The sequence below is a fragment of the Canis lupus genome, unplaced genomic scaffold (genome assembly GCF_011100685.1).
Source record: "Canis lupus familiaris isolate Mischka breed German Shepherd unplaced genomic scaffold, alternate assembly UU_Cfam_GSD_1.0 chrUn_S1624H1815, whole genome shotgun sequence".
In the NCBI taxonomy this organism is placed as follows: Eukaryota; Metazoa; Chordata; class Mammalia; order Carnivora; family Canidae; genus Canis; species Canis lupus.
The window spans coordinates 9,506-24,459 of NW_023330466.1; the positions used below are offsets into that span (position 1 = coordinate 9,506).

Below are 14,954 nucleotides of genomic sequence, written 5' to 3' on the forward strand. Positions count from 1 at the left end.
AGCAAAGAATTAAAAAAACTCCCCAGCTACACTTGTTCGGCATCATCTTTTTTTTTTTTTCCCCCCGGCATCATCTTTTGAATCGTTGCGAGGCATAGCTAGAACGAATTTATCCTTCTCCAACAAAGTGACGTCAAGAATGATGACGAGTGACAAGGGGCGGGCATATGGAGATGAAGGGCGCGGTGACTGCGTGTTCGAGTTCATTTTTCATGAGGCAGAATTTCCTCTACATATCCACTGGTGTGCCCTGGTCAGTGTCATCTGAATAACCTTGCAGTTTGGAACCAAAGGCCTAAAGGACTCGGAATATAATTGACCGTTACTGTATAGTGTGTTGAAGATGAGGGTGAAGTACCAGGCAAGCTTCCCAACTCATACTTACCTGGCAGGGGAGATACCATGATCACGAAGGTGGTTTTCCCAGGGCGAGGCTCATCCATTGCACTCCGGATGTGCTGACCCCTGCGATTTCCCCAAATGTGGGAAACTCGACTGCATAATTTGTGGTAGTGGGGGACTGCGTTCGCGCTTTCCCCTGTTAATTGTGCTAAAAGGCAGAGCTGTCTCTTGTTCTTTTCTGCGGTAGTTTCTGTGGTTTTACTTTGTGTTCTTATATTCACCTTATCATACGTCTGTCTTTGATCCCAGGGTCGAGGGATTGTGTCCCACATCGGGCTTCCTATGCGGAGCTTGCTTCTCCCTTGCCTGTGTCTCTTTTTTCTGTCTCTCATGAATAAATAAATAACTTTTAATAAAGTAAAAGTAATTGAGTGATAATTGAGCTTTTAGTTTTTGGGGCACTAATGTTCTACTGAGGAGTAAAGGACTGCATGTAAGTTAGTGAAATGTGTTTGTATTTAGAATTTTCCAGAGAGGCTGCAAAGTCAAAGATTTTTTTAACGTTTTGTTTATTTATGAGGGAGGGAGGGAGGGAGGGAGGGAGGGAGGGAGGGAGGGAGGGAGGGAGGGAGGGAGGGAGGGAGGTCAGGTGGGGTGCAGAGAGAGAAGTAGGCTCCATGCAGGGAGCCAGATGTGGAACTCCTGGATCACGCCCTGGGCTGAAGGCAGGCACTAAACCGCTGAGCCACCCAGGGATCCTGCTCAAGGATTGTTTTAAATATTTTTACCTAAGGGCACCTGGGTGGCTCAGTAGTGTAGACTACTTTGGCTATGATCATAATCTCCTGGTCCTGGGATCTAGCTGCAACATCCAACCCCTCCACCCCACCCCACCCCCGTTCCTGGCTCACTGGAGTCCACTGGTCCTCCCTCTTCCTCTCCCCCTCCTTGTGCGCCCTCCTGTTCTCTCCTTCCCTCTCTCAAATAAATAAAATCTTAAAAACAAAACAAAACAAAAAACTGTTTTACCCTGCTCTGCAGTGTTGATTGTGAACCCTGGATAACATTTTGAGGCCCACTACTCCTTAAAGATTAGTTTCTTAGAATTGGGGCACCTGGATGGCTTAGTCCATTAAGCGATTATGTGTCTGCTTTCTGTTCAGGTCATGGTCTCCGGGTAGGGATGGAGCCCATCATTGGGCTCCCTGCTCAGCAGGGGAATCTGTTTCTCCCTCTCCCTCTCCTGCTCATGCTCTATCTCTCAAATGAATAAATAACATCTTAAACAAACAAAAAGAATTAAGTTCTGATGATTATTGAGAAAAAAGAAGGACAACTAGAAATACTAAGGGAGTGAATATTAATGTGTAAATAATGAACACAAGCTATGCTTCAATCCTCAAGAGATGTGTGTATTCTGGAGCTTTAGGAAAAAGTAATCATGTAAACACTAAGTGGGTCTCAGGGTTTTATTGGCTTTATTTGAACTTTTTTTTTTTTTTAAGATTTCATTCATTCATTCATTCATTTATTTATGAGAGACACACAGAGAGAAGCAGAGACATAGGCAGAGGGAGAAGCACACTCCTGGCGGGGAGCCTGATTCAGGACTTGATCCCAGGACCCCAGGATCACGACCTGAGCAGAAGGCAGATGCTCAATCACTGAGCCACCCAGGTCTCCCTGTGTAAATACAATTAAGTAAAAATAAAGAGATCAAGAATCATTAAGAAGGCTATATTATTAAGGGAAAAAACAGGGGTACCTGGGTGGTGCAGTTGGTTGAGTGTCCACTCTTGGTTTCAGCTCAGGTCATGATCTCAGGTCGCAGGATTGAGCCTTGAGATTCTCTCTCTCTCTCCCTCTACCCCTCCCACTGGTGCTCTCTCTCTCTCTCTCAAACAAATCTTAAAAACAAAACAAAACAAAAAAACACAGGAAATAATGAGTGTTGGTGAGGATCTGGAAAAACTGGAACTCTTGTGTACTTGTGGTGGGAATGCAAAATGGTATAGCCAGTACAGAAAACAGTATGGCAATTCCTCAAAAAATTAAACAGAATTATCATGTGAGGGGTGCCTGGGTAGCTCAGTTGGTTAAGCACCCAAACCTTGGTTTCAGCTCAGGTCATGATCTCAGGGTTGTGGGATCAAGTCCTGCATCAGGCTCCACAAAGAGAGTGGAGCCTGCTTGGGATTCTCCCTCCCTCTCTCCCTCTGCCCTTCCCTGTCAAAAACAGAAAGAAAAAAGAATTACCATGTGATCCAGGAATCCTGCTTCTTGGGTATATAGCCAAAAGAATTGAAAACAGGTATTTGAAGAGACTGTACACCAAAATGTCCATAGCAGCATTATTTACAACAGTCAAAGGTAGAATCCACCCAAGTGTCCATTGATGAATAGATAAGCAAAATGTATATACCTTAAATGAAATATTACTCATCCTTAAAAAGGAAAGAAATTCTGACATAAGCTTCCTGGCTGGTGAAGACTTACTAAATGTGTTAACCTTCTTGCCTTTTTCTTTTGCTTCACCCCTTTTCACACTCTTCTCTCCATGTAACAGTTATGTCCCTGATCTGTATGTTTGTTGATTCATGTGGATGGGGCTTCCCTCTCTTATCACCTGTCTGTGGAGCACTGGCATGGTACCTCTTGTCTGTCCTGCTAGACCAACCATTGTGATGGCGGGGATCCAATTTTAGGTGTCTTAAACAATACCTGTCACATTTGAGGACACATGGTAGGTATACCACAAACATTTGACTTGACTCTGTGATGGTCACGTATGAATGCCACATGTGAAAAGTTAAAATTTCTCTGCATGGATTTGATTGTGCATACTAACAGAGCTGGCTTGGTGCTGGGCACAGTTCTAAGCACTTTACACATACTAGCTCATTCAAGCCTCTCATTATTGGTTATTGTTATCTCCATTTACAGATGAAGAAATTGAGGCCTATCAAGGTTAAAAAATTTCTCCAAGGTCACAGTTACAGAGGTGATAGGGCCAGGACCAGAGTCTAAACTGAACCTCACCCATTATGCTATACTGTCTATATCACCATGTAGTAACTACATTTATGTACTAACCTTTCAAAACTAATAGGTACCTAGTTATCCTAATGATACAACTAATATGTATATTTCTAATTTTACTTCCCAGGAGCCATAACTTTTTAGTCCTGAGAATTAATGCTATTAGTTTTTCAATTTCACCAGTAATATTAAAAATAAACCAAAAATTAATCTTGTAGAGTTTCAGTAATTATTCCCCTAATCCTGTTCATTAGAAATAAAAGTGGACAGGAAGAGAAAGAAATATGAAAGAATCTAAGTTGCTTCATAGCATTTCTGATTGAGTTAAAATAAGAATGTTGCTTTCTTTTGAAACAGGATGTCTCGGGCTGTTCATCTTCCAGTCCCGTGTCCTGTTCAGCTTGGTTCCTTAAGAAATGACTCCTTGGAAGCTCAGCTTCATGAATATGTCAAACAAGGGAACTATGTGAAAGTGAAGAAGATTCTCAAGAAAGGTAAACACTTAAAAATTGCAGATGTGACTTGGTTTGCATTTCTGAATAGTGTTGGAAGGAAAATCAGGTACATCATAAAGGTATGAGTTCTTGGGGAAATTAAAAGTTAAATTTAGAGATGAGATGTTCCCTACCAATGCAGTCATTGCTCATTAAAGGCTTAAATTGTTGTTTGGAGACTGTTTTGTTTTGTGCTAGGGAACCATAAGGTCTTCCAACTGTTAGGCGCCTAAAATTTCTCCACAGGCCCCAGCCACCCACTTAATTCTGCCTGATTCCTGTTTCTCCTTTAATCTACACCATCTGCTGAGTCTTCTGAAGCCTGTGGTGGATTGAGGAGACCAGCTTTCATGGCTTTCCCCTTTGCTCCTCCCAGGGACTTGGTGCTTTTGTTTCCAGGGTTTTTTTTGCTGGATGTTACAGGCAGCTCAGCCTACAAGGCAGATGGAAATAGCAAATGTAGCTTAGGCAATCTTCAAAAGAACAAACACTAAACCATACATGGACAAAACCTCTGCTGGTATTTAACCCTTGATGTGCAGATCCATACCTGCTTTTTTTTTTTTTTTTTTTTTTTTTTTTTTTTTAGAATAACTGGAAGTCCTGCTGAATTTCCCCTCTCCCTTCTTAGTATAGAGGGAGAGGTTTATGAAACTTTTCTCAGCTGTTTGTGAAACAGTCAGGGTGACCTAATTTATCTGCAGTGTTTCTCCATTTGCTTCAGAAAGGTAATTCCAATTTTGCAGGATCCAACTATCCCACAAAATAATTCATTCAGAAAGTTCTCAAGTGTTTCCATGTACTACTCCTAGAGTCTATAGATGAAGTAGTTGACAGTGAGTTCAATAGTTTATTTGAAAGATCCTGTTGGTTTTTTTCACCCTCAAAACTTTGCATTTTATTCCATAACACATTCATATGTGGGTTAACATAAAAATGGATGTTTACAGTAGGTATGCTACAACTTCTAGTGTCTGTCTATTCAAACTCTCCAGTGTGAAAAGCAGAGTATTCAAATATTTATTATATCTTAGAGATCTGAATGTTCTGCATCTTCAAATTCTGTCTACTAAGCTAGAGCAGGGAAGAGCTTGACAGGTGTAACTAGATCTCAAAGCAGGATTTTGTCCGTGTCTGGGAATTTCATCAAAAGCCTCAGAGTGGAGAACAAGGGGTGACAAGTTTCCCCACAGTCTAAAGCAGGGCTTAGTAGGAGATGGCTAAAATGGTCCTTGGACCTTCAAGTCCATCACCCACCTCAAGCCTATCTAGGAGAAGGCAGTGGAGTAGTGGTGAGGGTGTCAGTGGAAAGATTATTTTTTTAAAGATTTATTTATTTTAAAGATTTTATTTATTTATTCATGAGAGACATACAGAGACAGAGACACAGACAGAGGGAGAAGCAGGCTCCTTGCAGGGAGCCTAATGCAGGAATCGATCCCCAGACCTGAGGTCATGCTCTGAGCCAAAGGCAGACGCTCAACCACTGAGCCACCCAGACATCCCAAAGATTTATTTATTTGAGAGAGCACACAGAGGGAGAGGGAGAAGCAGACTCCCTCCTGAGCAGGAGGGACTTGATCCTAGGACCCTGGGATCACAACCTGAGCTGAGGGCACACTTAACCAACTGAGCCACCCAGGAGCCCTGGAAAAGATTCTTTAAAAGACATTCATAGGACATTCCCATCTTAAAGCCAAATAAGAGGTCCTTCAGGTGAACCCACGGAGATAATTGTAGCATTTGCAATCAGGATAGTTGGGAGCCTATGTCTCAGTCTGCCAAATAGTAGAAATGTCAGCCTACACCAGCTGCCACCAGTGTGGTGTGAAGATAACCTGGGATGTTACCTGGAATTTAGAGGTTGGAAAGAGTGCTGTCTGCCTCCTTCCTAGAGCAGCTCTTGATGACTTGGTAAATGTGAGAGACCAGCAGTTGGATTAGCTACACCCCCACCAGTTATTGGGGTAGGTAGAGTCTGTAGAAGGTAGCTGAGCCATCTAAAGGATCTCACCTATGAAGGCAGGAAGAATCCCAACAGAGAGGCTAGAGATACAGCAAGAGGTCAGAAGGAGAGGGCACTGGCCTGCATTAGAGTGCTGTGAAATGGAGTGGAGATACCTGAAGGACCCACTAACCTCTCCTACAGAAGAGCAGACATTAGGAAGAGGCCAAAAGCTACAAAGAGGATCAGCTAAGTTTGAAGGCCTTGCCCCTTGTTTATCTCATTGGTCCTTCCCCTCCAGCTCTGGAGTTGTCAGAAACAACCTTGAAGTCAGGGAACTGGAAGAGCAGAGAGAGGTTTTGATTTAACAGGACTGGACAATTTATTACCTGAAATGACTGTGCTTGAGGGCCTCAAAATGACTTAAATACTATGGAATCTGCCTGAGATGCCTCTCCAGGGAGGGAAAAGGTAAGGTAATCAAAAGAGTGTACTTGAGGGCAGTAAAAAGGGAAGAAATGTTTCTTGATTGTATCTACTTGGTTCAGCCCATTCAGAAGACCAGTTATATAAATTATATGAATTCTAAAACTAAAGGTGGGTTCCTGAGTTCCAGAGCCTCAACCCAGACTTTATTCATTTTTTTATTACATATATATTAATTGAGTCTTGGGGTTGGGACACCAAGAACAGATGTGTCCTTGCCTTCCAGGAGAGTAATCCAGCAGAAGCAGCAGACATGAGTTAGTAATTAAAGTACTGAGAAGGGTGGGAGGCAAAGAAGTACAGCAGGTACATCTCAGCCTCCTTGTCTGGGGAGTAATCAAGGGAAACCTGTTAGAGGAAGGTATATTTAGGTCAGGACCTTAACAAAGAAAAAGTTGAGTTGGGGGCGCCTGGCTGATTTACTCGGTGTAGCATGTGACTCAGGGTTGTGAGTTTGAGCCCCACATTGGGTGTAGAGATTACTTAATAAAATATTGAAAAAACAAAAACAGGATGTGCTGGAGTGATAGAATTACATGCATTTGGAGAGTCTGTCTACATGCACAGTATGGCATGGATATTGAGGAGTTCCTAGAAACGTTGGAGGAATGGAGAATGGAAAAGTGTTAAGAATCCAGACCACAGCCAGGCTCTTGGGTAAAAGTGATTGGAAGGCACTTTATTATTTTTTTTAATTTTTTAAAGATTTACTTATTTATTTATTCAGAGAGAGAGAGAGAGAGAGGCAGAGACACAGGCAGAGGGAGAAGCAGGCTCCATGCAGGGAGCCCAACGTTGGGACTGGATCCCGGGTCTCCAGGCGGCGCTAAACCGCTGTGCCACCGGGGCTGCCCTGGAAGGCACTTTATAACTTCAAGATATTAGGAGCTGCTCTGACACCAGGGGATGTGTCTCAGACCTGGGCAGATTGCCCAAACACTGTCTCTTTTTCTTTCTTCCTTTTTTTTTTTCCTCTTAAGATTTTATTTATTTCACAGAAAACACAAGCGGCGGGGGGAGGGGAGGGCAGGAGAGGGAGAAGCAGGCTCCTCGCTGAGCAGGTAGCCTGATGCAGGGCTGGATCCCAGTAACCTGGGTTAATGACCTGACCTGAATCCCAGGACCCTGCGTTAATGACATGAGCTGAAGGCAGACGCTTAACCAACTGAGCCACCAAAGCTCCCCAAACGCTGTCCCTTTCTGATGGAATTTAAGTACAGAACATTTGACTGTCTCTGAGGAGATTGCATTAGAAGTGGTTAGATGAGATGAACCTGATGGTTGTATTAACACTGAAAAATGTGTTTGATTCAGAAAACCACATGCATGTTTCTTTAAGGAGAAACCGGGATTAACTTTGCTACAGGTAAATAAGTAGACTGCTTCTGAGATGTACAAGCCAGGAAGGTGAAACATTCAGGACTGAACTTTGAGTGATGATATATTTATTTAGTGCTTTATTAGAGAACTTAATTTGGAGACTAGACCTCCTGACACTTTGGCTTACCAAAAAGAATTTGGACTTGGGATGTCTGGGTGGCTCAGCAGTTGAGCATCTACCTTCTGCTCAGGGTGTGATCCCAGGGCCTGGGGGGATTGAGTCCCACATCGGGCTCCCTGCAGGGAGCCTGCTTCTCCCTCTGCCTGTGTCTCTGCCTCTCTGTGTGTCTCTCATGAATAAATAAATAAATAATCTTAAAAAAAAAAAAAGAATCTGGACTTGATTTAGTACCAGGCATACCTAGGTTCCAACAGTGGTTTCCCCAGCTGTGTGATGTTATAGCCTGCATCTGTGAGAATGAGGAAGTAATGATACCCTTCTTCAGTTGCTTAGAGGATTAAATGAAACGGAGTAAAATGCCTGCCATCAAGTGCATATTCAATAAATCATCACGGCTATGATGATTGTTATGTGGTATTAGAAGAATACCACTTGTTACCTATCTGTCTCTTCTCTGCCTCCACCTCCCGCCTCTCTTTTAAGACAAAGGAAACTTGGTCTCTTCAAGTCAGCGGACTTCTGTAGCAAGCCAGAAGCAGTCCAACGCTGACCAGTGGCGTGAACAGCGTTTTCTTAGCCTGTAGTGGGGCGGCGCAACCCCACCGGGACCCAAGTGTTGCCTGCTGCGGTGGGCGGGGCAATACAGGTCCCTTCGAGTTGGAGTCAGGCATGCAGCGTGTGATTGGCTGCTAGGAAGCCGCATGTTAATAATGCTTGTTCATGATTTATGTATCGCTGGAAGAGTTACAGGCGAAAAATGTTTTAAATTTTGCCATTTGACCGAATTGTTGTGAAATATAAAATAAAATGTATATGAATAGGCAGATGAATTGATAAAAATTTCGCCATGAGTACAAAGTGTATGGCTGCCCTAGACCTTTCAGAGGTATCAAGGACGAGATTAAGACTATACTTTCAGGGATCATTTCTATAGTTTGTTACTAGAGAAGTTTCTCTGAATGTGTAGGGTACCCGAAACCACGAGGAGGAGGTGTAGTATCCCTTCCTGAGCGTGAAACTGGCTTTGGGCATCACTTTGTTGTTGCCCATTGTTCTTGATGATCGTTCTTTTTTCTCCTTCGGGGGGAATTAGAGGGAAGGGATACCGTCTGAGTGGTTTCTTGAGTGATCTGAGTTAAGATTAGACGTGTTAGTTAGGCTCATGCGTCTCTTACTTCTTTCCCTGGGGAGGTAGTGTTTTCTCTTACACCTTTATTTTTGGAAGTTTCTCTAGTAGCTTTCACCTGCCATGAGGTAATTGGTTGAAATCTCTGGGTGGCTCGACATGAATGAATAAATAAATCTTCAAAAAGAAAAATTAGGGATCCCTGGGAGGTGTAGCGGTCGGCGCCTTTGGCCCAGGGCGTGATCCTGGAGATCCGGGATCGAATCCCACATCAGGCTCCCGTTGCATGGAGCCTGCTTCTCCCTCTGCCTGTGTCTCTGCCTCTCTCTCTCTCTCTCTCTCTCTCTGCCTAGCATAAATAAATAAATAAATCTTAAAAAAAAAAAAAGTACAATTAACATTCAGTCGGTTAAGCACAGGACTCTTGATTTTTTGCTGGGGTGTGAGACCAGAGTGCCATTGCTCCAGTCCTAAGCCGAGTTAGCCTCTCACTGTTTTGTGGATGCTGGCACAAGATTATAGATTCCTGGGTCAGAGATAAAGGACAGTTTATTATTCCCAGCAATAGCAGTAGCTAAAGTATTGTAATTTTTGCACTGGAGCCCCAGTTCCCAGATGGTGATGCAAAGAAAGCCGAGTGATGCCTGCATACAAGTGCGCTGCGTGACAGAAGAGGGGCTTCAGAAACCCAAGTGCAGGGAAACTGTGTCTTTTTTAATGGGCATACACCTGCCTGACATTTTCCCGAGAGGGAGACATATTCTTTATTATATTGAATAGAAAACAAACCTGCTCTTTGCTCTGGAGGGAGACACTGTCTCTAGCTCTCAAGTCTGTTTATGATACAAACATGCTTGAAAAGATGCTCTGGGCTGATGTGCAGAAATGTGAGATCTATGGAGAATTGCCTCTCAAAAATGACATGGATTGAATTATTTAAAGTTTGAAAGGGTGGAGGGTACCTAGCTGGCTCAGTCAGAAGAGCATATGACTTACAATCTCAGGGTCATGAGTTTGAGCCCCATGTTGGGTGTGGAAATTACTTTTAAAAAAATTACCAGGAAAGAACCCTTCCTGGGACACCTGGCTGGTCAGCTGGAGGAGTAGGCAACTCTTGATTGTGAGTTTGAGCCCCGTGTGAGTATAGAGATTACTTTTTTTTTTTTTTTTTTAGATTACTTAAATAAAATCTAAAAAAAAAAAAGTTTGAGAGGGAACCTGGCTACAGCTTGGGAAATGAATTGGAGAAGGGCATTGGTGAGTGAAGGCTAAGTTCTGTCCAGCTGAAAGATGATCACTTGACCAGCCAGGAAGATAGTAGAGGTGAAGGTGGAGGAATTTGAGAGGTGTGTGGGAGATAAATCATCAGACTTATGACAGGTTGGTGTGAAGGAAGGTGTCAGAGATGACCCTTGTTTTCTGGTTTGTGCTCCTGGACAGGTGGACAGTGGTACCATCACTGAGGTAGGAAACCGGGAGAAGCCTAGTTTTAGGGAGCAGGCAAGAGTAGCTTGGACATGTTGAGTTAAAGTGGTTTTGAGATATTCAATTCAAGATACCAGTCAACTAGGGGCAGCCTGTGTGGCTCAGCGGTTTAGCACCAGCCTTTGGCCCGGGGCGTGATCCTGGAGACCCCGGATCGAGTCCCATGTCGGGCTCCCTGCATGGATCCTGTTCCTTCCTCTGCCTGTGTCTCTGCCTCTCTCTCTCATAAATAAATAAATCTTAAAAAAAAAAAAAAAAAAAAAGATACCAGTCAACTAGATGTAAGGTAGGCATATTTGTAGCTGAGGTCTGGCATCTGTTATGTGCTGCAAGCTAGCATCAGACATTGGATTGAAACCTGGTTTGGCATTGTCTCTGATCAAAGAAGTGTAAGTTCTCTATGCCTCCATTTCTTTGTAAAACAGGAATAATAATAACCTCCCTCATAGAAGTGTTATGAATATTGAATAAGGTCATTTGAGATATCCAAACTAGAAGGGACTTTTTTTAAAAAAAGATTTTATTTATTTATTCATGAGAGACACAGAGATTGAGAGGCAGAGACACAGGCAGAGGGAGAAGCAGGTTCCATGCCAGGAGCCAGATGTGGGATTCCATCCAGGACTCCAGGATCACGCCCTGGGCTGAAGGCAGATGCTTAACCGCTGAGCCACTCAGGCGTCCCTAGAAGGGACTTTCAAAGCAGATTATTTAGTCCAATTCCTTATTTCAGTATTTTATAATTAAGGATCATGTTTCTCTCCCCTCCCCCTTACCCCATTCTCTTTTTGCTGATCAGAAGTAGGGTGTTTCTATGTGTGTGTACATCACATGGGTGTGAGATATGCAGGGCGAAGTCTCAGGTTCCTTCAGGGAGGCCTAGCTTGTCACTTAATACCCAGTTGGTGACTTGCTCCTTTAGTAATCTTTTTTTTTTGTTTGTTTGTTTGTTTTTTTTTTTCCTTTAGTAATCTTGAGGACAGGAGTTTTGATTTTCTTTTTGGTCTGCTGAATGCTGTTCATTGGGCAAATACATGGCTGTTGTCTGTCAAGAAATGGCCAGAGGGCTTTCCAGTCAGGATACAGGCTATATTCTTAGCCTTTTCCTCTTCATAGCACCTCTGATTGCTAAGCCGACTCAAAACAATAAGTAGTTCATCACCAGCCATCTTTTCTCAGGAATGGCAGCCCTATGATTTGACGCCTTAGCCTTTGTAAGAAATGCCTAAATGATGTCTCTTGGCTCCTCAGTCCATACACTTCAGATTCCCTTTTCTCCCTTTGCAACTTCTGCACCACTCTCCCTCCCCCCCACCAGCCGCCACCAGTACATCTACTGCCTATTTCTTTCCTTATGGGTTTACTTTAGTCAGGTCAGTTTATTAAGTTTTACCTAGTTCTAGACTTAGGCAAAACACAAAGAGCCTTTTCTGTAGGTTACATGGAAGGAGATAAGGACTTAGAAGATACAGAAAGGTGTAATGTCAGTGCTCAAGATGGCAGGACACAGCCTTGTGGCCTTGTGGCCTTGTGGCCTTGTGGAGTGAGCTACTTAACATTCTGAGTTTTCATTTCCTTAAACTCTTAGGGTTAGTTAGTTCCAAGATTAAATGGGATGATCTATGTAAAGGGTTTAGTAGAAGGCCTGGAACATATTAAAGTACTGGAGAAATAATAGGGATTTTGGTTTTATTTCTGTTTTTTTGTTTTGCCTCTCTTTTAATGAACAAGAGAAATCACATTTAAGTCCCGAGTATTTTGGGGGGTTAGGGTAGAAGTGCACAGCTGGTCAGACTCACCTGGCAAGTTATTAAAAAAAATAATAATATAAGACTTATTTAGATTGAATTTTATTTAATACAGAGCAGCACTGAGAAGAAAACTAAAAAAATCCTGATCTTTGTCTAGATAGGCCTCATGATATTTAAAATAAAGGTGATGGGCAGCCCCGGTGGTGTAGCGGTTTAATGCCACCTGCAGCCCAGGATGTGATCCTGGAGACCTGGGATCAGGTCCCACATCCGGCTCCTTGCATGGAGCCTGCTTCTCCCTCTGCCTGTGTCTCTGCCTCTGAGTGTGTGTGTGTTTCTCATGAATAAATAAATAAATCTTTAAAAAAATAATAATATAAAGGTGATACAATTTAAGATTTAAAAATTACAAACAATACGAAAATATACATGATTACCTATTAAAGCAGACCCCCCCAACCCTACAGTTGTTACTTTTTCCAATTAAAAAGAGTAAGTGGGGGTGCCTTAGTGGCTCAGTAGTTAAGCATCTGCCTTCAGGGGGAGTCATGATCTAAGGGTCTTGGGGTTCCCTGCTCAATGGGGAGTCTGCTTCTACCTCTCCCTCTGCTCCTCCCCCTGCTTGTGTGCACGCTTCAAATAAAATCCTTTTTAAAAAATGCAGGGGAAAATCGTTTTTCTTTTTTTTTTTTTTATCTTATTAATTTGGGAAAGCTGAGAGCATGAGTGGAGGACAGAGAGAAGCAGACGCCTGGTGGAGCAGGGAGCCAGATGTGGGACTGGATCCTGGAAGTGCGGGATCATGACCTAAGCCAAACACAGACCCCTAAACAACTGAGCCACCCAGGCGCCCCAAAAATCGTTTTTCAAAATAAAACGTCCACATTTCCCCGTTTAAGACTGGCCTGGATGGGATTCCTGGGTGGCTCAGAGGTTGAGCATCTGCCTTTGGCTCAGGGCCTGATTGAGGTTCTCGGGATCGAGTACGGCATCGGGCTCCCTGCGAAGAGCCTGCTTCTCCTTCTGCCGGTCTCTCTGCCTCTCTGTGTCTCTCAGGAGTAAATAAATAAAATCTTAAAAAAAAAAAAAAAAAGACTGGCCTGGATACATTGTTTTGAAAAGCCACCCAGGTGAATCCAATATGTGTCCCTTAGGTTCCCACACAAGTAAGTAACCAGCAGCCGGTCTCAAAGTAAGTGTTAAATTAGCTTTCGAAATTCAGAATCTTAGAGGTTTAAAAAAAAACCTCAAAAAAAAAACTAAAAAAAAAAAAAAAAAAAAAAAAACTCCACCCTTAGATGGGGCGTATAATACAAGAGATGCGGGCACTAGTTGGCGCCCCTCTGCGCACCGTTACACCGTTACACTAGTCCGGAAGTGTTAGAACGACAAGAGCTTCTGATTGGCTGTCGGTCCTTAACAGGCTAATTAAGAACTAGAAGACTTAATTTCTAAAAGACAAAGACTCTTAAGAGTACCCATAATGTTTTAAAAGGTGGTGTATAAAATAGCACTTTGAAAATATGTTTATGTGACATTTCTGAAAGGGGAAGAACATGGGGGGGGGATGTCGCCACTAGCAAAAAGTGTGTGGCTGCTACAGGCCTAACGGAGGCTCGAAAATCGAGGTCAAGACTATACTTTCAGGGATCATTTCTATAGTTTGCTACTAGAGAAGTTTCTCTGAACGTGTAGGGTACCAGAAACCACGAGGACGAGGTGCAGCGTTCCTTCCTGAGCGTGAAACTGGCTTTGGGCGTCACTTTGGTGTCTGCCTTTTGTCCTTGATGATCGTTCTTTTTTCTCCTTTGGAGGAACAAGAAGGAAGGGATGCCATCTGAGTGGCTTCTATATGTCTACGTTCCTAAAGATAGATTGCTGTGGGGATTATTACTGTGTTGTGTGGGTCTTTATTTACTATGCTTTTTTAAAAAATATTTTTAAAGCTCTGTATTTACTTGTTGGTAGAGATAATACAGGTATAGGGAGGAACTGATTCCATGCGGAAAATCTGACATAGGGACTCAATCCTGGGCTGCAGGCGGCGCTAAACCACTGCCCCACAGGGCCTACCCTACTACACCTTTTTAAAAGAAGTTTTGGCTGCTATTTTAGTGCTCTTACTTTTTTTTTCTTTAACCTTTTTCTTTGCACCGGGAGCCCGACGCGGGATTCGATTCCCGGTCTCCAGGATCGCGCCCTGGGTCAAAGGCAGGCGCCAAACCGCTGCGCCACCCAGGGATCCCCAGTGTTCTTATTTTGTCGGGTCTTTGACGGTGTATAAAAGCAGATCTGTATCGGCGGTCTATTCATTTGGGTTGGGGAGAAATATTTCAGTTCAATGCGGAAGTGTTTGGTCTGTTTGGGCGCCTTTAAAGTTTTGTCATTTTTTTCCCCCAATACACGTAAGCCACTTTATTTTATAGATTTTCTTCTCTGTATTTAACTCAGGGAAGGGAATATAGCACACTTTACATTTAGTTTTATAGAATGTTAAATAACTGGAAGTCATAACACTCGGATAGAGAACTGGAGATAGGTGTTGTGTTTTGTTTTTGTTATTCTAAAGCTAATTACTAAAAGAATGGCTTGATGTGCTCTGTGGTGGCAATTAGATTGGGTCAGGGGTTGAAGTGTCAAAATGTGAGGCCTGGTTAGGCACCAACTGCTTTAATCTAGGTAGGAGGAAGGTGGTGGTGATGATGGAGAAAGAGAAGTTGATTAGATCTGAAAGATAATATTGGCAGGACTTGGGGGATTGATTCAATACAGGTATGAGTGAGAG

At 43.0% G+C, this 14,954-nt stretch overlaps 1 protein-coding gene and 3 non-coding genes across 4 annotated transcripts in view; all 4 read left to right on the plus strand.

Annotated features, from left to right (window-relative positions):
- Positions 1 to 377: 377 nt before the first annotated feature.
- Positions 378 to 541, plus strand: LOC119873452. The gene has a single exon (XR_005386895.1). It is a non-coding gene; the product is annotated as a U1 spliceosomal RNA (small nuclear RNA).
- A 3,198-nt stretch (positions 542 to 3,739) lies between these two features.
- The window catches only part of TEX14 (testis expressed 14, intercellular bridge forming factor), an 87,850-nt gene continuing 76,635 nt past the window's right edge, over positions 3,740 to 14,954 (plus strand). Inside the window, 1 exon segment of the mRNA XM_038589063.1 lies at positions 3,740 to 3,875. Coding sequence (XP_038444991.1) covers positions 3,740 to 3,875 — 136 coding nt within the window.
- Positions 8,711 to 8,925, plus strand: LOC119873516. Its single transcript, XR_005386899.1, has one exon. It is a non-coding gene; the product is annotated as a small nucleolar RNA U3 (small nucleolar RNA).
- LOC119873515 lies at positions 13,801 to 14,015 on the plus strand. Its single transcript, XR_005386898.1, has one exon. It is a non-coding gene; the product is annotated as a small nucleolar RNA U3 (small nucleolar RNA).